Source organism: Mesocricetus auratus, unplaced genomic scaffold (assembly GCF_017639785.1).
Source record: "Mesocricetus auratus isolate SY011 unplaced genomic scaffold, BCM_Maur_2.0 Super-Scaffold_100008, whole genome shotgun sequence".
NCBI classification, from domain to species: domain Eukaryota; kingdom Metazoa; phylum Chordata; class Mammalia; order Rodentia; family Cricetidae; genus Mesocricetus; species Mesocricetus auratus.
Window position 1 is genome coordinate 87038571 of NW_024429192.1, and position 25668 is coordinate 87064238.

The 25668-nt window shown below is 44.1% G+C and overlaps 1 protein-coding gene across 1 annotated transcript in view; it reads left to right on the forward strand.

The window, feature by feature from the left end:
* The window catches only part of B3glct (beta 3-glucosyltransferase), an 83106-nt gene extending 63455 nt beyond the window's left edge, over positions 1-19651 (forward strand). Inside the window, exons 11-15 of the mRNA XM_040751413.1 lie at positions 1654-1767; positions 2650-2749; positions 6877-6996; positions 11800-11944; positions 17449-19651. Of these exons, the coding sequence (XP_040607347.1) occupies positions 1654-1767; positions 2650-2749; positions 6877-6996; positions 11800-11944; positions 17449-17616 (647 nt within the window). The 3' untranslated portion in view covers positions 17617-19651. The remainder of the gene's footprint in view (positions 1-1653; positions 1768-2649; positions 2750-6876; positions 6997-11799; positions 11945-17448) is intronic.
* Positions 19652-25668: the final 6017 nt, after the last annotated feature.

Consider the following 25668-nt stretch of genomic DNA (forward strand, 5'->3'; position numbering starts at 1 on the left):
TCTTAAAAACAACACTATTGCTTTCATATTAAAAAAAAAAAAGGAAAAAACCCACCTGCTATCTTTTCCTGCTGTGATCTTGTCCAGGGTAGGCAGATCTTAGTAACTGTATTAGACGGTGTCCTAGCTGCCACCTCTGATGAAAGAGGCTGCAGGTATGGGAGACACAACCCAATTCCTTACAAGGTGAGGCCTGGGTTAAACTGCCCCCAGTTGGAAGGCCACACCAATCAGACAAGGTGATTAAATCTGAATTGGCTGAGGGGAGTCATGTGTTGCCTCACTCTGCCTGGATGTTGAATGGCTGAATATGTTCCCGGTGTTGTTTGAATCAGCCAGGAGGGGTGTTTTTCCTGCTTACAGCCACTTAAGTTTTCAAAAGCGAGGACTTGGCAAACCTGTGTGCCGCTAACACTCTCTGGGGAAGAAAAATGACACCAGGACTTTGTTTTATGGTTCCTGACTTGTCCCTGGAGAGAAGAGGTCCGTTTGCCAGTTGATAGTAGTGAATTCCTCAGAGTCAGAACAGCACGTCACTCTTGACTGTGTGGCATGTTCACATTGATGGATTGAACGTTTATAAAATGTTCAAATGCCACTTGTCACACGACGCAATTTTGCAAGTTAATTCATAGGGGTAAAATGGGTTATTCTGCTGTCCCTTACAGTGAGGTATGCCTTCCACTGCTTCTAGAAAGATTTATACTACTTGTGCTACTGGGATTTCATCCTCTTTTTTTTTTAATAATAACTTTTGAATAATAAATTTTTACTCTGCTGCAATTTAAAATAACTCTATGGCAAACTTCCTTGATTCAGTATGCTTTTATTCCACGGTGGAAAATTTGGATGTTCAGTGTCCCCTGTCAGCTCATGTGTTTGAACATGTGGCCTAGCTGAATAACATGAGCTCCAGGCTCCATGAGAGACTCTGCCTCAGATAATATGAGGCAGAGAGTGATGGATGAGGGCACCCCAGGCCCTCCTCCCACCTCCGTGCTGACAGATGCACACACTCACACACGTGTGTGTATACATGCCTCATACACTTGCACACACACAGATACATATAAAATACATGGTACATTTATTTTATTTTATGTGTGTGAGTGCTTTGCCTGTATGGGTGTATGTGTCCCACATGTGTACCTGATGCCCAAGGAGGCAAAAAGAGGGCATTAGAACATCCCCTGTAACTAGAGCTACAGACAGTTAGGAGCCACCATGTAGGTGCTGGGACCTACACCTGGGTCCTCTATAAAAGCAGTCAGTGCTCTCAATCACTGAGCCATCTCTCCAGCTCCCAAAAATATTTTAAGAAGTCATTTATGGAGAGTTAAATGAAAGAACCTTTTGGAAGAAACTGATTTACAGTTCATCTAAACAAAGCATTGTCGGACAACGTTTTATTCCATGGCGGTGAAATGGTTGTGCACAGGAGGGGCTGTCAGCAAGCAATACTTCAGGTAGAGCGGTCGGTTCCATGGCCGGCAGCAGACGACATTCCCTGGGGAACAGAGCAAGCTCCAGGTCTTGGGACACTAAGGAAGAGTGAGTGTTGCTTCTCTTCAGGGTCACACTGCCCATTTAAGCATTCATTTCTTTCTGTGTCATGCCTGTGACAGTCCCCTCTGCTGTGTTTTTTTTTTTCAGTACCCATTGTAAAGAAGACATGGGCAGCACAGGCAAGCCTTATCGAATACTACAGTGACTACGCAGAAAGCCCCATTCCCACTGTGGACCTGGGGATTCCCAACACGGACAGAGGTGAGCCCTGAATTCTCACTATACCCTTGATTTAAAACCCCCAGTCTGTGTGAATTCAGCAAGTCAGGATAAACTGAAATCTAAGTACTAGGATTCCTTATTTTAGGTTTTTTTCTCTCTGTTTCCACTGAGCATCTTTACCTGTAGATATATACAGGCTCTCACATGGGGCTTTTAGTACAAACAGAAGCTCTGCGTTTTTGGTAGGATGTGCTGCACCCTGGCATTGAGCACACGGCAGTCACAACACAGATGAATGGTGGTGGTTTCCCAACTCCAGGTTCAGCGTGACTAGAGTGGGAGGTGACAAGTTAATCTGTCAGCTTCTCACCCAAAGCTTATGTCCTCCTAGGTCTCTGGTCTAGCCCATGCTTTGACTCTCTGAGTGCCTGGCACATTCTTATAGTGTTCAGATAGACAGTAACAAATACTATAGCTGTTTATATTTTGATTAAAAAGTGGTTGTGAGCCTACCTGGTTTTCCTTCCAGATGGGAGAGTTTACTAGTGAAAAACATTTTTGTTTGGTTTGGTTTTGAGACAGTCTCGTGTAGCCCAGGGTGGCTTTAATGCTGGACTTGGATTCATGATCCTGCTGCATCTACCTCCCAAGTGCTAGAATTACAGGCTTTGCCTTACTTAGAGTTTCCATCGCAGTAATATAATGCTGTGACCAAACACCTTAGGGAGGAAAGGGTTTAATTCAGCTTACCTGAGAATTAGGGAAGGCTAATTTCTGGGAAGAATTCAAGTTATTATTGTGCCGGTCAGCAGTCAGGGTCTTCCATCACTTTAAAACTAAAACTAAACAAGCAAACAGATAAATGTATGCTGTATATTATAGCAAATAATACATTTACAGTTTTCTTCTTACCTTTCCTAGGTCACTGTGGAAAAACTTTTGCCATTTTGGAAAGATTTTTGAATCGCAGCCATGACAAAGTAGCATGGTTAGTCATCGTGGATGATGACACGTTGATCAGGTAAGAGTCCTTGTCACCCTGGGACTGGCTCTAACTGCTATGGTAGGCATGTCTGCTTGAGCAGCAGTGATGGGATGGGTTTAAGGTACTGAACATCTGTCAACGTGAAACAGGTCACTGTCCCACTGACTGCCTTCTGGCCATGCTCAGCCGTTGTTAAGGGGGAGGAGGCACCAGCTGGGCACCTACACACAGTTTATGTTGAAGAGGTAGATCTGAGAGTCTCAGGAGATCAAGGCTATTAGAGTTTGCAGGACCTAGAACTAGAAACCGATGACCAAAAAGACAACCGTGGGCATCCGCAGAGGGCCCTCCTCAAGTATTCAGTAGAGTAAAATGTCCACGTGAGGAAGCTTCTAGAAGCTGGAACAGAACCCACCAAAATGACTAGAGGGAATGACAGTGGGCACTCATGTAGGGCTGGGCATAGTCCCTGTTCCCACTGGGCAGAACAACGCACCATAACCCAGTGACACTGTTCCAGAATTGATAGTGTTAGTATTAGTTATTATATCGTTAGTAAACAATTGTCACAGCTATTTCATATGTTCGAAGGGGGTACGTGGAAGGTATACTCTAAATCTGAAATAACCTTATAGACATGAAAACTAATATCAGGGATTTTCTTATTTCTTTATTTTTTATTTTTCAAGACAGGGTTTCTCTGTGTAGCTTTGTAGACAAGACTGGCATCACACTCACAGAGATCCATCTGCCTCTGCCTCCCGAGTGTTGGGATTAAAGGCGTGCACCAGTACCACCTGGCTATTATCAGGGATTTTTTTTTTTTTGGTTTTTCGAGACAGGGTTTCTCTGTATTGTTTTGGAGGCTGTCCTGGAACTCGCTCTGTAGACCAGGCTAGCCTCAAACTCACAGAGATGCGCCTGCCTCTACCTCCCGAGTGCTGGGATTAAAGGCATGCGCCACCAACGCCCAGCTTGTTATCAGGGATTTGTAAAAGCCTTTGAACAGTGTTAACCTCAAATTAGACATAGCAGAAGAAAAATATAGGAATTCAACAATATGGCAATAGTTACTAGCCAAAGAAAATCACAAGTGTGTGTGGGGGAATGTTATAAATGATGGTATTGCTTAGATATATTGTTTCAGTGTTTTGATTTCAAGCTATTATAACTAAAGCTACTATATATTTTATTTTTTAAAAGATTTATTTATCTTATTTTATATTTGAATGTTTTGCCTGTATCTATATGTGTGTGTGTACTACATGTGTGCAGTGACTAGGGAGTCCAAAAGAGTGTATCAGATCCCCTGGAACTGGAGTTACAGATGTTTGTGAACCACCATGTGGGTGCTGGGAATTGAACCCTAGTCCTATGTAAGAGCCGCCAGTGCTCTTAACTGCTGAGCCATTGCACCAGCCCCCACATTTTCACATAGAAGTCTCAGTGTAGTCTTACTTTCATTTCTCTTGGTTAAATATGTAGGAACAGAATTGCTGACTTTTTTACAGAAACATATCATGTCAGTGTTACATTTCCTGAAGATGAGGACTTTTTCTGCGCTGAGGAAATATACAGTGAGATGGCTGGGGAAGGATCTAATGTATACAATTTCAGGAGAGTGAAAAAAAAGTCCATATTGTGTGTTTGTGTGTTGGTTTTTTATATACTCAGAGGAGAGCCTGTGAATGAGGCATTAGAGTAAGTGGGAATAATCGGTTAATGTGGGGAAAGGCTATTTGGGGCTTTCATCCTGTTTTTTGTGACTTTCCTATAATTATAGCATGCAATACCATAATAGGGCAGAATGGAGCATCCTCTGGTATTGCAAGGTCGGCGTTCTGCCGGTGAAATCTGCCTGCACTGCCAGGCTGCACTCGAGAGTATGGACATGCGTCTGAGACTCAGAAGTGCTGAAATGGGAACAGATTGTTAAGTGAAATGCTTTTCCTGGGCCAACTCCCTATAGAGTTGAAATATATCTGCTTCAACGGCATTCCTACTCCCCAGTGAATCTGAAGTGGGTGATAATTACCAGACTCCATTTGCGGCCCCTGAGCCTTGCAGCCTTGTGTTGAAGATGGGAATCACCCATGGTATAAGAAAAAGAAGCCCAGGGGAATCTTAATTTACTTTAACCTTAAAATACTGAATGTTGTAGGTGGAATTGATAATTTCACAATATGTGGGGGGAAGAGAAAAACAGTTCTCTCTCCCTTTTTAAATTTTTACGATTTTAAAAAATACTTTATTTTATGTCTATGAATGTTTTGCCTTCATGTGTATGTATGTGCACTACATGCATGCAGTGCCTGCAGAGGCCAAAGGGGGCGCTGAATCCTCTGGGCCTGGAGTTCAGTGGTTGGAGTCACCATGTGGATGCTGGGAACCAAACCCAGGTCCTCCGCAAGAGCTGGCCGTGCTTAATTGTTGATCTACCCCTCTAGCCCCTCTGTCTTTTCAAGCTCAAGAAATACCCATTTTGCCCTAGAAAGTTTGGGGGATTTTGGTCTCTTACAAACTGAGCACTTAGAAATCCTCGAGCGTGGATCCTCCATCGGCAAATACAGTCAGCCTCCCCATAAAGATTAACTTCCCAGACGGCGTCTTGAAGACAGATTCCAAATGCAGTGCTTAGGATGTGTATCCTTCATGCCAAAGAGCAGAATGTGGAAGGATAGTGTTTTATGCTCACTCAGAATCAGCCAACATCGGCAAAGGCCTTGGCCTCCAGACATCCTAAACCTACCTGTCGACTTCCAAGCCCCGAGAACACACACTTGTACGGAGGGTTTGCGGCTGCTTTTGTCTTGTAAAGTCGCTTTCCCCATTCTCAGCCTTATTTGTTTGTTTGTTTATTTTTGTAGTGTCTAGAAAGCACGGTAGATCCATCATTCTTGTGTGTTTGGCCTTTTCTTCCTCATCACCACCACTGCCCCCAAGTGCGTGTCTAGGGCCCTGGCTACCCGCATACTCAGTCTGTAGTGTTATGATGTGGCACAGAGGCCTGAGATCCCTTGAGCTCTTGGAGCAGGGTCTTCGAGGCATCTTGACACTTAGCCCTTTTACATGTTAACCCGAAGTTGTGGGCTATTCAAAAATTAATTTTAAGGATCACTTCAGTGTTCTAAGGGAAAGTTAATACTTGCTGATGGGTGACCTGGAAATCCTAGTGTAAGGGAGGCCTCTGGAAGACATTTCTAAATGTTATTATTGGTTTTCTTTTCTCTCCCTCCTCCCCTCCCCCCTTCCCTCATTTTTGTTCCTCCCTCCCTCCCTCCCTCCCTCCCTCCCTCCCTCCCTCCCTGCCTTCTTCCTTCCTTCCTTCCTTCCTTCCTTCCTTCCTTCCTTCCTTCCTTCTTTCTTTCTTTCTTCCTTTCTTTCATCTCTAGCTAATCTAGAACTCTCAGAGATCTGCCTATCCCTGACTCACAACTGCTGGGATTAAAAGCGTGGCTCACCACACCCAGCTCAAAATGGTCTAATGCTTAAAAACAGGGGAGCTCTTGCCCTTGCCACATCGACCCATATGTTGCTTTTAAAAGTGAGTTTTACTTCCTGTTTCCCATGGACTGGCTTATTCATCTCACTGCAGCTGTCCTTGCAGTGTGGGGGCATTCTCACTGGCATCTGCCAGCTGCCCTTGTTGCCCATACAAGGACAGGTGGGCCCCCGAAGTATTCAAGGGATTCACATGCAGGCCAGAGCTCATTCCCCGGAAGCCTTGTCGAGGAAAGGACAATACAATACGAGGAATTGTGGGGGAAACATCTAGCCTCGCTGTCTTCCTGCCTGCTGACCCCAGCCTGACGGCAAATGCCAAGTCCTCTTGCCCTTCAGAAGCTCTTTTTTTACTCATCGAGAGTTAAAACAATCTTGTCCATTTGAGAAGAGGGGAGTTTAGTGACAGCCACTTGGAAACAGCCCTCTGACCACCTTCAGTCATTCATTCACCTGCCACTCTGCTGCCCCAAGGGAGGACCTTGTGCCTAGCAGGGCTGAGTTCAAGTTGGACACAGGGCTCCTCTGACTTCTCGCCTTCTCTTCTAATGTACAGGGTTCACTAGAAGTGGGGGGGGGGGCTTTTAAAATTCATTTATTGTGCACTTGAATTTCAGCTCTAAATGATTTATTCTGAAGATAAATAAGTCTTTGCATCTCAGCATCTCCAGGCTCCGGCATTTGCTTAGCTGCTACGACTCAAGTGATCCGGTGTTTCTGGGTGAGCGCTACGGCTACGGCCTGGGCACAGGCGGCTACAGCTATGTCACAGGCGGAGGCGGGTGAGTGTGTGTGTGTGGAGGGGGAGTGGAGGGGTGGATACAGCCATCTCTTGTCTCTTTGTATCTCTATTTAGCCCTGAAGGGTAGGGTCCAGGAACCCCTGCAGGTGCTTAAGACCTTTAGATAAAATGTGACGTTGGCGTGTGACCTATGCCCACACTTCTGCAAACTTTAAATTCATTCCCAATCACTTCTAGTACATATTACAACATAAATACTATGGGATTTCCTCTTTTGAGGTGAGGATTTGACTGTGTAGCTTCAGCGGGCCTCGATCTTGTCCTCCCTCTGTCCCCAGAGTGATATAGGATAGCTATCATGTGCCACCATGCCTAACTAGAAATAGTTTTTATATTGTGTTCTTTACTGGATGATGAAAAGAATAAGACTCAATGAAATTTTTTTCATTGGTGTTTGATGGAGTCCATGGATGTGGAGCCCATGAGTGCAGAGAGAACTAACGGTATTTTAAACATTAGATTTTTCATTCCGCACATGCAGACATGACCTGCAGTGCAGCGGTCTGTTCTGATACATGGATTCTTTAGGTGGGGGTAGTTCCTATAATAGAAAAGTAAACTTTACGTTTGAGAAATATGAACAGAGCCAGAGTAAAGAATAGCTTATCCTTTGATGGAATAATATAAAATTCAGATCAGCGTACTTGGTAGGGATCTCCCTGGAATTAATGCTTGATTCTAGACAACCGACTAGTTTTGACTGTCAGATTAGATGGAAAAAAATGCTTATAGATTTTAATTTTAGAAAAAAATAAGTCATTAAACTTTTGAATTATCCAGTGCTTAATAAATCACACTTGATGAAAGAAGAATATGGGATCTTAGACTTAGCCAATTAAATAGTATTTGTGTAGGGTTTATAGGTTTTAAATAATAGCTGAAAAAAATCATCGTTTTAAATGAAGCACCTGCCTGAACTCTATGGGAAAAGATTTTTTAATTTGATTTTGTATGGGCAAATCAATCGAGCAGTTAATCTTTTATATTATTGCTGCAGACTTTACTATTGGTATTAAGGAGGGCATTAACTGGTTATTATCCACGGGCGTTCATGTTCACTGTGTACTAACCAGTGTCCTAGAAAGTGTAGGAGCGTCTGAAGGATCAGGGCCTTTCATTCCTGTTTCATTTTACCTGGGTTTGGAATGCTTCTGTCTCAGCCCATTTTGCCCGTCACTGTAACAAAATACTTGAACCTGGGTAACTTTTAACACTAAGAGGGTTTTCTAGTTCATGGTTTTAGAAGTTCATAGTATTATAGTGTGGCCCTGGCTTCTGCTCAGTCTCGGTGGCAGCCTTCTGACAACATCAAATGGAGGATGGCATGATGACTGGAGGTATGAGGGAGAAAAAATGCTGAGACATGAACCAAGAGAAGTCCAAGGGATGGCTTCTTCCTTTCTGGTAACCCAGTAGCCAGTCAAGAGGAAGCTTCCTTCTCCTTACTGACTTGATTTCTCAGTGTTCCTCTACCAGAGTGTAAAGTGTGTAAAGCCCACCACTTATCAAGGTTCTTGAGCCCCCCTCTCCCAATTTGGCTGTGTCCTTTGAACAGTCTCACCTCATATGTGTGAACTCTTATCCTAATGGATCCATGTTGAACTTATTGCAGTTTCCCGGAAACACTGTTTCTTCTCTTTGAACATGGTTGCCGTAAGCATTGCCACCCATCCCAGCCAGCTTCCTATGTCGCCAGTTCTCCTTACAGATTTTCAGTCCCTGTCATTCTCCACTCCTGTTTGTAGAAACGCAGCCCAGCCCCTGTAATCAGGTCCAGTGCTTCTCAAATGCACTTGCACAGTACATTATGCAATCCATTACCATCTAATTGCCGATTTACTCTCCTGTTTCCCACTTAGGTTATGAATTATTTGTAGACAGCACCTGTGTCCTACTTCTCATTATGGCCCCACTTTGTAGCAAAGGGACTCATTGCTTTTCAAGGTACAGAGAACAAGTAAATAAAGAAACACACATAGCCGGGCGGTGGTGGCACACGCCTTTAATCCCAGCACTCGGGAGGCAGAGGCAGGCGGATCTTTGTGCGTTCGAGGCCAGGCTGGACCGATAGCCTCCGAAACAATACAGAGAAACCCTGTCTCGTAAAAAAAAAAAAAAAAAAAGAAACACACGGACACTGGCATTTAATTTCCTCATAGATGGCATGACTCATGCATGGTTTGGTTTTTAAAAAGTTCCTTCATTGAGATGCAGAAGAAATCTTCATGCGATGATCCCTTTAGCCAATCTTTGATAAAAGGTACAGACAATATTGTGTACTTTGTCCAGGGCCACTTAGGAATTTCTAAGGATTTGACTGAAGAAGTAATTTTCTTAAACAGCGGGTTAGGGGCAGGAGAGATGGCCCAGAGGTAAAGATCACTGGCTGCTCTTGCAGAGGACCTGGTTCAGTTCCCAGCACTCCAATGGTGGTTTATACCTATCTGTTACTCCAATTTTGGGGCCTGTGATGCCTTCTTCTGGCCTCACTGAGTACAGATGCATACAGACACTCATACATACACATAAAATGAGAATAAAAATAACTACTGAGCCATCTCACCATCCCCCAGTTTTTAATATTTAAAAGTGGGCTGGTGGAACACTCAAGTGTTCTTTCCTATCAAATCGGGAATCGGTCACTCTCCCTGTGCATGGTCAGCTTTATCCAGAAAGAACTTGTGAACGGTACTAATAAATAAATTTTGCTAAAGCGGTGTGTACTTAGTATATGTGAATTATCTAAAGTGTAAAATAATTACCAATGGGAATTCCACACTTAGATTTTATCTTCCTGTGAAGGCGGTCTTCCAGGAGCCAACCACAATGAAAGGCCTTATTTATTCTCATTCTGCTGGGGCTGGCAAAGGAAAACAAGAAAGAGTTTGGGACACGTCTCTCACACAAGCCCTTTCCCCGGGGTTGGGAATCTGGGGCAACTGTAGCTAGCTAACTGTGCTGGATTTTGACGGGGACCTGAAAGCATGTGACCCTGGGGTCTCACTGGTCAAATTTCTAAGGAAGGTCTTTCCAGTTTGCAAACTTGCAGTTTCTTAGTGTATGTAGTTGACAGGAACTTTACCTCTTTTTTGTGTGTGTGTTTCTTTACATATCAGCTTATAAAGAACTTCTGTTTTTGTTGTTGTTGTTGAGTCATCTGGCATTTTAGCAAGACCAGCATCACTGTTGTCCCCAGTGTTTGCACTGTCCTCTCTTGTGTTTGCACTGTCGTCCCCAGTGTGGGCATTGTTGTCCCCAGCATTCGCATGGTCGTCTCTGGTGTATTATCCCTGGTGTTGGCACTGTCGTCCCCAGCATGCACTACTGTGCCTAAATGTCTGTACTGTTGTCTCCGGCATTGGCACTGTCGTCCCCAGCATTTGCACTATCTTCCCTGGTGTTTGGACTGCCATTCCCTGCTTCTGTCTCCGGTATGCAACAGAATTCAGCAGACCCCAGCGAGATAGAGAATCATCATTTTTTTAACCAGTATCTTCAAACTTCCTCCAGTGCTCTGTCTGCTAGGTGGATTGATGAAGGATCTTTGCAAAGGAGGCTTTCCTGGGTTGTTTTATACCTTACACTTGTTTGAGTGCCTACTGTGTACATGCATTGGATATGGGAAGATATATGTGGATTTTGTTCAGTTGTGTCACCTTTGAGGGTTTGTGATCAGAAGAGGACTTTTACTGCTGTGGGACCAGGAAGGAAACAAAAAAACTCATTTCTCTTTTAAAAAGAGTTTCTCATGGGACAGTAGTTTGAGGTCACCAACCATAGAGAAATACTGCTGCGAGGGATGGGCGCTTCCTGTCTGCCCATGGCTGCTGCGGGATCCCGATGCTCACATATTCCATTCAAGGCACACATAGGGACTGACTCCCTAGATACTCTGTAAGAATGTGTGGCTGCCTCTGCAGCACCGACCAACAGGGGCAGCAGCTGACCGTCTTCCCTCAGTCTTGGGCTCCCTGCTGTCAGATGAGCCAAGGACTCAGCTGTCAAGGGAAGCCCAAAAGGGTTGTATGGAAAGACTTGGCTGCCCAGGATGCTGAGGGAAGCGTAGAGAGATACAGTGGGGCTGAAGCTGCCTCAAGGAAGTAAGTCCCCACATCCTAGGCCAAATGATGTCACAGCACTGTTCAAGACAGGTCACCTGACCACCCCTGCGTTAGTTACTTTCCTGTTGCTGTGATAAACAGCGTGACTAAAAGCACCTTGGGGAGAAAAGGGTTTATTTCATCCTCCAGCTTGCAGTCCATCATGAAGGAACCTGGAGGCAGGAACTGAAGCAGAGGCCATGGAGGAGTACTGCTTACCGACTTGTTCCCCATGGCTTTCCCAGCCTGCTCTTCTACAACCCAGGACCGCCCGCCCAGGGCTGTCACTGTCCGCACTGGGCTGTACCTCCCATATCAATCATTAATCAAGAAAATGCCCCACAAACTCACTTGCAGGCCAGTCTGATAGAGAGAACCTCATTTTCTCAAGTGGGGTTCTCTTTCTAGTTGATTCTATTATGTGTCAAGTTGACAAAAAAACGGACAGTATGTTAGAAAAATAACGCCACACAGTGTTTGTTTATAGGAGATGCACATACAACTGTCTATCTACTAGGTAGGTAAATATAAAACTGTCCTCTCCAGTGTGGCCAACAAAGTGTCCCGTGCCAATAATGTGTGCCGTTCTCAGGAGTGTAGCCTCTGACTAAGCCGAAGCCCTCCACTCAGGTTAACTGGCTCCATGGCTCTGCTCTAACCCCTTTTCTGTCTGCTTCCATCAGCATGGTCTTCAGCAGGGAAGCCATCCAGAGACTTCTTGCCAGCAGCTGCCGATGCTACAGTAACGACGCTCCCGATGACATGGTCCTGGGCATGTGCTTCAGTGGGTTGGGAGTTCCCGTGACACACAGTCCCCTCTTCCATCAGGTGAGAAAGTGTTTCTCTTCCCGTCACAGGGGGAGAGTTCTTCTCACTTAGCCTGTCTGTTTCTTTTGCCTCTCATGTTTTGGAAATAATCTTAAGGACTAGGATAGGTTCCACGGGGGATGTTCTTTTTACCTTTAGGCATGTGTATGTGTTTTGCCTGTGCATATATATGTGTGTGTCATGTATGTGCCTGTACCCACAGAGTTCGGGAAACAGCATGCTATCCCATGAACTCGGAGTTATGGATGGTTGGTAGCTGCCGTGTGGGTCCTGGGAACTGAACTTGGGTCCTCTGGAAGACTTAACTGCTGAGCCATCTCTCCAGCCCTTCAATGAGAGAAGTCCTTATCAGATCTTGTGCTTTTCATGTGCATCGTAGAGATGAGTCAACGACACCTAGAAAACCAAGTGATACTGGACCAGTGGGCTTGCAGGCAACACTAGGAAGCACACTTTTCCTCTCCTCCCCTTCCCCTGTCCTCTCCCCTTTCCTTCTCTCCTCTCATCTCCCCTTCCCTCCTCTCTTCTCTCTCCTCTGCTCTCTCCCTTCTCTCTTTTCCTTTGGGAAGATAAACATATATCAATATATCATTTCCTGGGGGACAGGAAATGAAAACCCGTAGATGTCACATTCACTGACCTTGATAGGAAGCAAGAACTTGAGCCTTTACAGGCTGGAGGCCATCAGGTAGATGTAAGTGTATGGTATCCTCAGCTTTTATTTTGTCTTGTTGAGTTTTTCTGGGATTTTTCTCCTTGGCTTACTTTTTAAACAGGTGACTAAAGTCCACTAAATTTCAAGGTGGTGTCTGAATGTATTTCCCAGTTTACGGAAAACCAATAAAATGGTTATATTAATCAATAAAAGGATAAAATGGTGTCTATAGGGGTGATGGTTTTCATAAATTCTTGATATTAATTTCAGAGTTGGAAAAGGGAATTCTTCCCATTATTTTTTTCTCCTCCTCTTCCTCCTCCTCCTCTTCCTCTTCTTCTTTTTTTGTTTTTTGAGATAGGGTTTCTCTGTATTGCTTTGGAAGCTGTCCTGAAAGACCAGGCTGGCTTCGAACTCACAAAAATCCATCTGCCTCTGCCTCCCAAGTGCTGGGATTAAAGGCATGCACCACCAATGCCTGGCTCTTCCCATTAATTTTAGTAATATTTTAAGAACCTAGTCAACTAATGTTCTAAAAATGATATCATACATATACATAATTTATAATTTACAACCATTTAATAAACATATATCCTTTTTAAGAAATATGAAGCCTTTTGAAATTTGAATATGAATAAGTCCTACCATATATTCAAAATATAGCCTCTGCTTTTTAAATTATTAAAAATTATTATTACTATCTAAGTGTAGATGAGTGTTTTGCCTGCATGTGAGTCTGTGCTCTACCTATGTAGTACCTCAGAGGCCAGAAGAGGGCACTGGATCCCTAAGAACTGAAGTTATAGATGGTTGAGAGCCACCATCTAGGTGCTGGGAACTGAACCCAGGCCCTCAGCAAGAGCCGCTGAGCAATCTCTCCAAAACCTACCTCTCAGTCAGTCTCTCTCTCTCTCTCTCTCTCTCTCTCTCTCTCTCTCTCTCTCTCTCTCTCTCTCTCTCTCTCTCTCTCTCTGTTTTTTCTAAATCAATAAGTAGCAAATGCTAACACAGCAATATAGAAAACTGAACATGGCAGAATTTCACTATAGAAAAACAACTTCAACAAAGCAAAGAAAGTGTAATCATTGGCAACAATGATAGAACTCATATTGATGTCTGGAAAAACAGGGAGGTTAGGAATAAACCTTTGTGAAAGGAAGCCCACATGAACACCATTCCTGGTCCCCAGCAGAAGGCACAGGAAGCTCAAAGGAACCCCCATTTCCCCCACCCCCAGGAAGGCACATGGAGCTCATAGGAACCCCACTCCTGGCCCTGGGGGAAGGCACAGGAAGCTCACAGGAACCCCATTCCTGGCCCCTGGCGGAAGGTACAGGAAGCTGATGGGAGCCCCCACTTCCCCCCACTCCCAGGAAGACACATGTAGCTCACAGGAACCCCTCTCCTTGCCCCTGAGGGAAAGCACATATGCACCTAGACCTCCAGAAATCTTTCCCGTCTAAGCCTGTGTCTTATGCTATCTTTACGATAACTCAGAGAGTGAATTATCCTCTGTCCCTCCCTCTCAGACTCTGTGTTATGATGTTTTATGTCACAGTGTTTCACTCCTGGAAAAATAATTAAAACTGTTTGGGTATGAGGGAAGTAATTTATCAAGATTAATTAAATTTTTCTATCGCAGCCCCTTCCTCCTAGGATAAAATACATTAGTCAATAAAACTATAAGAAAGGGAGACGGAAAGATAGCGTAGTCCTGAAGTGAAAGTCCTTTGAAGATAATTCAGAAACGATGTCTTTAGAAGTATGTGTTGTTCCTCGTGGTGTTTTCTCTAATTCTCATGGTAAACCTGAACCCGATGTGAAGCCACAGAGTGTGTTTATAACCTGTGCCCGCAACGGACACTGCTGTATCTTCTGTCTTCACCATCTTTTAGCATGTGATCAGTTTCTAGAAGGGCTTTTCATTTGCAGGGTCTGAAACAAGATCTCCACGCTGTATTTGTGCTGAGAGAGTCTGAGATGTCATGCCCACACCTCAGATTCCCACTACATGAGAGATGGAGAGGAGGTCTTAGAGTGTTCTCGGTGGCAGCACTACTAGCTAAGCTACCTTCTGTTTCTGTCAGGGTGTATCATTGTGGAATCACAGAGTTAGAAGGGGACTATAAGGAATGTCTAGATCACCCCTTCCAAAATCCTATTTCGCGAATGGATATGGCAATATGCAGTGGTCAGTGAGTTCCCTGCACAAAATACAAATATTAAACTGAACAAGGATTTGTAAAAATAAATAATGATTTCAGGGCTCTGGACATCAAGTAAAAACTAGCAGTCAATTGAGAAGCATTGATTTCCAAAAAAAAAAATTCTCCTGCTATATGTATTTTTGAATATGAATAATGGGATACAAGTCCTTCATGCCCAAGGTCACTGTCATTCTGCCTGTTCCCTACCCTTTCAGCTTGGCTACGAAGAGCATCATTGTTACCTGTATACACCTCACTGGAATAACTAAGAGCTTTGCTTCTAGAAGAGATGATGTGGCTTGGGGAAAAAAAGAGATGAAAACATGCAATTATGTCAGCCAAAATAGTCAGTTTTGACATGGAACAAACAAAACCAGGCCACATTCCCACTGCTATCCCCATAGATCAGTGTCTCACTCAGCCATCATCAGAGAAGCTTGTTGCTCTTCTTGCAGAGGACCTAGGTTCAGTTCCCAGCACCCACATGGTGGCTCACAACCATCTGTAATGCCCATTGCAGGGATCCAGTGCTTTCTTCTGACCTCCAATGGTACCAGGCATGTATGTGACACACACACATACATATGTGCAGCAAGCACTCATACACATAAAAGAATCTAAAAAAGTGTGTTACATATCATTTTAAAAATTGAGATAATTTTAATATTATAAACTAAGTAATTTATTATATAAAACACATTGCTATCTAAAATTTATTTGCAAATTAAGGATACTGACATAAATTGGGTGCTTTGATTAATGCAAACATGATCATATCTGGTTTCAATTAGCCTTTGAAAACTGTAGCTTTTGTCCTATATCTTGCCGTTTTAAGGCAGGTCTAATTCTGCCTGTGTTTTGTTTTCTGAGTCATAGAGAATTTGAATGGCGATGATATTAAACCTTTTTAGTTTTTTCTTAGGTTTAGTCCTTGTTTCCATTTGTATGTCTAGACCACAATTATACTGCTTTTCAATACAGTGAACTGATGTTTTCCTTCTTTGAAAGCTGTCACCTGGATATGTTGACCAGGCCCTGAGAACACTTTGCCTCAGCTCCTGCATAGCCCATGCCTGGCAGTTTCCTGGAAGAGACCCAGTAAACAAGTTTTTCTTCCTCTTTCTGTTGTTGTTCTTAATCAAAAGTTATATCCCACACCGATGACTTGAATGAATGGTGGAGGAAACCTTTTGTGTTTATTGCTATGCTGGAACAGTCTTCCAGAAGCCAAGTGTGGAACACAGGCATAGAAAGTAAAGCATTTGAGAAATTAAAGTAATTAGAGAAATTAAAGGCAATGCATATGGAATTCAAGGGAATGTAGTAGAAAATATGTCCCTTCGTGCTTTGAGGCTCCCATAGTCACTATAGAATATTAAGGCAAAGTAGTTGCAATATGGATCAACGGTTTTCTTGGACCAGTTGTCGTGGCATGCATTTTAAATCCCAGCATTCAAGGCCAGCCTGCCCTACATATGGAGTTCCAGGCCATCTTGAGCTATGTAGAGAGATCCTGTCCCCAAAAGCAACAAAATGTTATTCTGAAATAATAATTGAAAAGATTTACCTTCACTTATTGTGTGTGTGGACGGAGGATGGCATCACAGTGAGAATTTGCTAGAGTCAGTTCTCCCCTTCCAACATATGGGCTTGAGGGAGGATGGATCCGGATCCTCAGGCTTGTCATCAAGTACCTTCACCTGCTTGATAATTTTTTATAATGTAATACATTCTGAGTGCAGTCCCTCCACAATTCCTCCCAGACCTCGCCACCTCCCCACCCTCCTTTCTCTCATTAGAATACAAACAACAACAAAAATAAGATCAAGTAAAAACAAACAAATCACAATAGGACAAAAACAAATAAAAAGACCAAAAAAAAAAAAAAGCCAAAGGCACAAAAAACTCATACAGATGTAGATACACACATAATTGCACACATAGATGCCTCATAAAAACACAAAATGGGAAACATAGTATATAAGCAAAAGACCTGTAAAGAAAAAAAAAAAAACAACCAGCCCAGACATGAGACAAAACAAACAAACAAACAAACAAACAAACCAACAACAATAACCCTCTAAAAATAGCAATGGGTTCATTTTGTGTTGGCCATCTACTGCTGGGCATGGAGCCTACCTTAAGTGTGGTTTGTATACCCCTGGGAGACTCCTTTGGAGAAAACTAAATTTTTTTTAGAGGAGTTATTAACTAGAGATAACTTCCGGGTTAGGGACAGGGGGGGAGGGCTGTGTTCACTCCCTCCCTCAGCAGCACTGGACCCCCATCTGTCTTAGACCTGTGCAGGTCCTGTGCGTGCTGCCACAGCCCCTGTGAGCTCACATGTGCATTGCCCTGCTGTGTTTAGACGGCCTTGTTTCCCTGGTGTCTTCCCTCCCCACTGACTCTTACACTCTTTCTGCCTCCTCTTCTGCAGAGTTCCTTGAGCCCCAAGGGGAGGGATTTGATGGAGACATCCCATTTGGGACTGAGTGTCCCAGGATCTCTCTGCATTGTCCATATGTGGATCTCTGTGTTTGTTCCCAGCTACTGTGGGGGTGGGGGTGGGTTGGGGGTGGGGGGGAGGAATGAGCCAATCACTCCAATCCCCAGGAAACTGTAACTCTCTGTTCTTTGTGCAGGCTCGGCCAGTAGATTACCCAAAGGACTACCTCTCCCATCAGATCCCTATATCATTTCACAAACACTGGCACATTGACCCAGTGAAGGTGTATCTCACGTGGCTGGCACCCAGTGAGGAAGACAGTGCCACGCAGGAGACACAGAAGGATCCAAGAGAAGAATTATAGAACAGAGCCTGGGGAAGCAGTTAAAGAGATGCACCCCATCCCCCGAGCTGTGGTCCAGCTGCTTGTGTATGCCACATGGAATAGACATTTCTCAGCCTTCGTGGAAATAGGGTATTTTTTGATGGGTAGACTCATGACTAGGGAAAACCACTTGTTTTGATTGATGTTGTTATCGTAACAGTGATTACTGTGCCTTTTTTTTTTTTCTGGGATGTGACACAACGGCTTTGTGACTGTCACGGGGAAATAAATGTTACCTGAAGCCCTTTTCTGTTCTCTTCATTGTAACGGGGATTCTAATACAAGACTATGACTGGCTGTCATGCTATATAAACATTGAGTCTTTTGACATGGATACTGCCAGTGGGATGAACCTTTAAGCCAGCAATTCTCAATTTGTGGGTCATGACCCCTTTGGGGTTAAAATGACCCTTTCACAGGGCTCACCCAAGACCATCAGAAAGCACAGATACTGAAGGTTCAAAACAGTAGCAAAATTACAGTTAGGATGTAGCAATGAAAGTAATGTTATGGCTAGAGGTCATATGAAGCAGCATTAGGAAGATTGAGGACCATTGCTTTAAAGGGTCCTATTGATGATGGAAATTAGTTCCCAGTAGGAACTCAGCAGGAATGAGGTACTGAGGCCGATTCATAAATGTGAAATCCCCCGGCTCTACAATCACGGTTGTTGTGTTTTACCTCATCTGCTGGTGGTACCTCAGAAACAGATTCAAGGCTCTCTGCTGAAGTTCCTGCTCATTTTGAAGCATGCATTGGTATCATTCTCCCAGAAGCCCTCTCCTGGAGTGAGTGTCGCCTGGAGTTATGATACTGGGTCCACAGGTCTCTTCTGTGTCAGCAAACCCGGTGGGAACCCGGTGGGAGTCTCAGGCTATAAGCAGCACCTGGAGCTGGTATTAACTCTTGCTTTTCTCCACATGTTACTCAGTAACTTGTTTCTGACTCAGGAAGTCTGCACCCTGAGCTGATGTAGTCTTGCTTTTCTCCAAGTGTTACATAGTAACTTGCTTCTGGCAGCTACACCACCGACCCTCATGGAAGAACAGCATGGGGTTTAGCAATTTTCCTGGGTTCTTAGAGAATGAGATTGGAATAAAATGTTTTGAAGCAGCCCTCATTTTCAAACCATAGCTTTTAATATGTAGTAATTTAATATGTAGTAATTCAGTATTATTGTATAAAAACATTACGTGTTAACATTTAAAGTGATTTTGTTATAAAAAGTATTTGCATATGATTTGATCACAAGCTCTTAAGTTTTGTATATTGTAATCCTTTCCTTTGTTTTCAACATGTGGTTCATTAACCTTGCTTATAAAAAATCCAAACCCCATAGGTTTAAAGCAATACCACCAAAAGTCCCTATGTGTTTATTTTTTAAACAATGTGCTTTTTCCATGTAGCTTACTTTTGACTCATGTCCAAATTCATGCATTAGTATTTATCCTTTTCCAAAATCAGATAAGAATCAGGACTAGTGTATGGCAATGTTATCCTTGCTGCCTCTGGTCTCCGGTAGAACACATTGGATTCATTCCGTCTGTGGAAACTGATTTTGTGGTTCAGCCAGCAAGTAGACTGAGGACAGACAGTCCAGTGAATGAAAGGGACCATAAGGGTTTCTGGGCGCTGTGCTAATGGCTCCAATGTCATTGCTGTAACGGCTGTGAGTGTGGCCATTGCTATCATAGTACTTACCTGTTTGACATTGCAATAATACCATACCTGGGGGACCTGACTGCTACACCCATACAGTGCAGGGAAGTCTTCAAGTCCCCCCCTCCTCACCTCTGCTCATGAAGTGTTACCAGCCAGAGAACAGAGTTTCATGTGACAGGACTGAAGCCAACATGTCTGAACACAAAAGGCCGTGTCAGCCTTTCTTCTCTGTTACGGTCTGTGCCTACTTCTAGCCTTGCAGAGCCTCCTGGTATTTCTAGATATGTGGTTAAATTTGTTTCCTTTTTTGGAGTTACAGAAGCCTAACTATGAATAAAACATCTTCAGTCTACTTCTGATTTTGCATTTTATCTATTAATTGAGACCAGAGAGGGGGTGGGAAGGAGTGTAGGACAGGGATTGAGAAACTGGGAACACTTGCAGTTCGGTAAAACAATCAATGTAAACCTTGGGAAAAGGCAACAGAAATTAAAAACACATTTTATAGAGGTATGCTTTGATATATATAGCAAATGACAGACCCTATTTGAACACCAACTGAGAATATAAATATATTTAATTTTGAACCTGGATTTTTCAGGGCACATACCATCCTCTTCAATGTTCTTTTTTCCATTTAAGTAAGGATTTCTTTGCCAGTGGATATTTTTATCCTAAGGATTTAGCACCAAGGATTTATGTTCAAATTACCTGGTAGGTCATTTTTATTTTTAAGCCCTTTCTCATGACCTAGCACATTGCCTGACTGTGTAGGATTTTTTTTTTTTTACATCTTACAGCTAAATCAGAAGTCAAGACACAAAAATAACCTTTGTTGAATGCTTGGAAATGAAATCGTGCCCCAGCCTGAGTAATGATGCTATGCAGGGGCGTGTAAATGCCAGTGTTCTCTTCGTATCCTGATTGAAGATGTGCAGTATTTCTGCATCTGTCATTGTTATGGATGCATGTACTGAACCTCAGAGATTCACAACACAGTTGACATTTGTAAGAATACTTGTGGTGCTTTCATTCATAGAGATGTCATTTCTACAGAAGAAAATCAATCAATATACCGTTACGTACACTATACCTTGCTTACAAGGGTGCCCTTTCCCTTATTCATTACTCTGTTCCTGATGTCTTTGGATGAACTGGCATGAAAAGGTGCTATTGTTTACGTCCCTGAGCCCTCTAAACAAGTCCATATGTGTTTTTCTCCTTTCTAATAGAATAAAATTTTAAAAGGCTTTGTTTATCCTATGGTTTGGCCCCTGTCGTCTCTTCAAAGGCTTGGGTATTCCAAGGGGAGGGGGATGTTCAGGAGTAAGGTACGTTGACAAAAAGCTGGCTTCTGATATAATCGTACCGTACTGATGGCCAGAGCTGAACAAGGCTGGGTGAGGCTTAGGGGCTTCTTTAGAGGGCTAGTCAGAGGGCCTGTTTGAGGAGGTGATATTGGGGTGAAGATTTGAAAGACTAGGAAGCTGAAATGTAGCTAGTGGTTATGGTGTTACAAGCCAGAGAGACTAGCGGGGTGATGGCCTCCAACATGAAAGCCAATGGGGACTGTTCTCAGCTACCATCGTGGTTGAGCCATGAAGTACGGATGATGGCCAGCAAGCAATTGGGTGTGGAAGTCTGGGGCTAATAAAGTCAGGACTGACAAGGAATCAATGAAACTGGGAGGCAAGGATATTTATTCACAGGAGAAATCACAAGAGAAACTGGGAAGATGGGAAGCTCTCTGAAACGCGGCCAGCATCCAAGAGAAGAGAGCGCCAGGCGGCCCTATTTATTCCCCTCTCCCGCTGGGGCATGGCTAAAGCTGTAGGTGATTCTCTCCCTACACAGGACGTTCATATTGAAAACCATGAGCATTTTAAAGGTTTATTTTTGTTCTGTTTAAATTTTGTATAGATGTGGGCGTGTGCATGAGTGTAGTGTGCATGAAGGTGTTAGATCCCCCTGGAGCTAGAATTACAGACAATCGTGAGCCTCCTGACATGGTTGCTGGGAACTGAACTTGGGTCCTCTGGAAGAGCAGCCAGTGCTCTTAACCCCTGAGCTATCTCTCCAGCTGTATTTTAAAGGTGTCACCATCTCAGGTAGGATGAGCTGCAGAGAAAGCAGGAAGGAAAGAGACAGCTTGTGAAGAGAACTTGTTGATGTGTGTTTTTATGGGATGTATGCTGGATGCCAGGGGTATGTGGTGAGGGAATCCAGGGAAGGTATTTCAAGAAGCAAATGTCCTGTCGTATTTGGGCTGCCAAGAGATCCATTAAGAGGGGCAGAAGTGACTGTATGATTCAGTGGCTTGGAATCCACTAGTGACTGGGCACAATCCACTCCCAGACAGTGAGACAGGATGAGGAGCAAGTACGCAAGTACCATTGTGGTAAACATGCCCCCACACACACACACACACACAGAGAGAGAGAGAGAGAGAGAGAGAGAGAGAGAGAGAGAGAGAGAGAGAGAGAGAGAGAGAGAGAGAGAGAGAGAGAGGAGTTCTGAGTTTGTTTAAAAACAAGGGGAGGAAGATGGCTTGAGACATTTGGTTTGTGGAGTTTGGCTTTCATTAAGGAAAGTTCTGGAACTGTCCATGTGATGACAGTGTTCCAGCAGAGAGTTGAACTGCCCTGGCCGTGTTAGTGAGTAGAGCCGGAATTCCTGGCTCTGTGTCTGGGGGACCTGGTTACTTAGGAGAAGTGAAGAATGGAACAGATAGAGAACGACGGACTGCAGTGAACATGTGGAGAGTTACATCTGCTCATGCCTGTCACATTTGAGACGCGTCTCTGCTGTGTTTAATTCTGTAATGTGTGGGGTTTGTGTAAAGCAGCCTCGTGAGTTACGATAGGGAAACTCCCTGTATCATGACATCTTAGCATATCACAGGCGTGCAGTCAGCAGCAATTGGTGGAACTAGGTTTTAATTAGTTTTTATCTTATGTGACTTTGAATGTTTTGCCTACATGTGGGTCTATGTGCCACATGTGGGCCTGGTACCTGGGAGGCCAGAAGAGACCACCGGATCCCCTGGAACTGGAGTCACAGCTGATTGTGAGCTGTTACGTGGGTGCTGGGAATTGAACCCAGGTCCTCTGCAAGGGCCACCAGTGCTCTACCACTGAGCAGTTTCTCCAGGCGCAGAGCTAGGTTTTGAACTCAGGCAGGCATTTTGACTGCAGAGTTTGTGTGCTTAATTCCTCCTGCAGCCTACCAAGAACGAGTAGACTTTCCAGACTGTAGGTATGTCTAGTTCTAAATGCTAGCCCATGGATGATGAGGGAGAGACCACCAGTTAGCAACATAATAGCTCTACAGACTAGAGATGATTAAGCAAAGTATGAGTATTTATTGACTAAATTATAGGACTAATACATGCTGTCAGAATAAGAAAACAAGAAACAAGCTACTTGAGAATACTAAGCATGCGCACTCTCACTGTGGAAAAGACACACTGGAGGTGGAGAATGTATTCTGTCCCCCTTGGCTTCACAGTTTTACTCAGCGTGTGCCTTAGATAGCTCACATCTGTACCCCAGGAAGCAAGCACCTGAGGGTTCACGGTGGCATTGACTGTCTCTCAGGCTGGGAGCTGTGCCTAGCCCATGTGTCTATTGCTTAAAGAATAGGTAGATAAATGGGTGGCAGGCATGCCCTTATGACATCTTCACATGTTTACGGGGCAGTAGCTCACATGAGTGACCTACAGGTACAGGAGACATCATAGTGTAGGACAAATTGAACCATTAAAGAATAAGGATTTCAGTGATACAACTGGAAGTCACAAAAAATGGAAAAAGTGAATGAGGTGGCACATGTATATCTTTAATATATGTTATTTATAATATATGCATATCTATATGTATGAAAAAAGTATACAGAATGCATAACACAGAGGTCAAGAATACTGGTTGTCCCCAGGATAAAGAAAGTCAGGAAAGCTATGCACTGAGAGACACAAAGGGGGCCCAAAGGGAATGCCACTTCTAGTTGTTAAACAGGCTGCTGAGTACGTTAGCTACTTCTCTCTTGCTGTGATAAAACCCCACAGCCAACAGTGATATAGAAGAAAGTTTATCTGGGCTTGTGGTTCCAAAGGCAGAGCCCGCAGCTGTTGGGCGGCATGGCAGCCGGTGGCCGAGCAGAAGGGGAGAGATCACACCCTCAACAGCAAACACGAAGCCACCAGAGTGAATTGGGAGCAGGGCGAAGCTATACACCCTCAAAGCCAGCCCCCAGTGACATACTTTTTCCATCAAGACTCCACTGTCTCACCAAGCAGTGCCACTGACCTGGGACCAAGTATTTAAATACCTGCCCTAGGGGGGACGTTTCTCACTGGGACCATCCCAGTATGTACACAAATGCTTACCTCATACTTTCTTCTTAGAAATAGCTCTTTATTTTTATTGGCTATTTGGGAATCTCACATTATGCACCCCGTTCAAGCTCACCTCCCAGTCTTTCCATGTCAGCCCCCCCCCCCGTGACCACCCTTCATGTCAGCCACCACCCCCCCGCCCCTGTGACCACCCCTTCATCCCCACTACCACTATCCCCCACCCCCGCAGCTGCAACACTCTCAGGAGAGCAGGCCCTGTACCTTGCCAGGGCCGCACAATTGAGCCAACCCTGTTGGCGGAGGTGTGAGTGAGCCACCCCTGAGGTTAGAATACTGTGTATTTTAAATAAAATAAAAGTAAAAATACTGTGTAAATGAATGCACAAGCACTTTCTATATACACGCTGTGCTGCTTAATTGACACAAGCTAGAGTCAGCCGAGAAGAGGGATGAGTTGTACATTTTCTGAGAACCTCAGCTGAGAAAATGCCTCCATCACAATGGCCTGTAGGGGAGACTGTAGGGCATTTTCCTCCAGCCCAATGGAGAGGGAGCAAGCCTGGGCAGGTGGGCCTGGGTGGTCTAAGAAAGCAAGCCGAGTGAGCCGTGGGGAGCCAGCCAGTCTCCCTCTGGGGTTCCTGCCTTACTTCCTCCCTGACTTCCCTCCCGTGATGGACTGTGTGTGCAAGCAGAAGCCAAATAAACTCTTTACTTCCCCAAGTTGCTTTCAATCAGTGTTTGTTAGGGCAACAAAGTCATGCCAGGAAATGTCCACAGGTTCCAAAGATACATACATGGTTTTGTTTTAGAGGGGAGTGGGGTGGGGCAGCACACACCTACTGCCAAGGAACTTTCCTTGTTTTACTATTCCGGACCCCGAGATGTAACCTGGGTAAGTCTAGGGATGATGTGCCTGTTTAGTCATTCATTTGATTGACAGACGAACTGCACCAGGCATTGAGGTAGTGCCAGGCACTCGGCACTCGGAATTCCCACTTCGAGTACCACCTTTCCCCAAGACAGACTTTCTTTAAAAAACAAAATTCTCCTTTTAGCTCTAGAAGTTAAAATGGGAGTCCTGCCCCTTTCTGAGTGGAGACCGGGGAGGAGTGGAAGGGGAGGGGGTAGCTGGGAAGTGGGGGGAGGGCTGGGAGGAGAGGAAGGAAGGGAGACTGGGGTCATGGTGTAAAGTAAATGAAAAAAACGTTATTTAAATAAAAAAGAGCTGCCTTGTAGCATCCTGGTGGCTCTGTATACCAGTGACTGGACATCTGCAGATGTTCCTAAGCCCAGAATTTGTCCTAGTCTCATACCTACACTGGGCAATTTTTCTGCTCCTTTATACTGATGTAGAACGAATCCTGTGGGTCCTTGACCTGACTGCTCCATGTAATCACAGGGACCTCACTCCATGCCTCTGGGCAGCAGTTTTGTCATCCCAAGAAGCAGTTATGATTCTGTTGTCTACATCTAGAACCTGCCTTGCGTTGTTCCACATCCCCAGTGGGTACCACATCTGTACTGCATTATGAGGACTCATTAATTCCAAGATGTCAAGATTCTATAACTAGAATAAATCACCTACTTTATCCGTTTGGAAAAGTTTGTCATTGAGTTTAATCAATTTGAAATATATTTGATTTTCATTCTCAGGTACAAAGGCGTAAGGAAATGCTGCCACAGACAGTTTTAAGATAGCAGTATTTTATGAACACAAAAGTCAACTGTGGCCACTCAATAAAGATTTATTAGGTATTTATTGTCTCTTTGATCCTAGAGGTGGAATAGTGAGTAAAAGCAGGCATTCTTCCTGCTTTTGTTGGATTTATAATCTTGAGCATAAATAGTAATTAAAACCTGTTTCATGATGAAATATATAATTGCAAACTCTGATAAGAACTGAGGTTTGCTTTGAGACTTTTAGAAAAACAGGTCAGGCCGTGGAGTGGGCAAGGGAGTGGTTCAGGTCGAAACAATATGCAAGGCTCTCTCTCTCGGCGGAAGAGTTATCACTT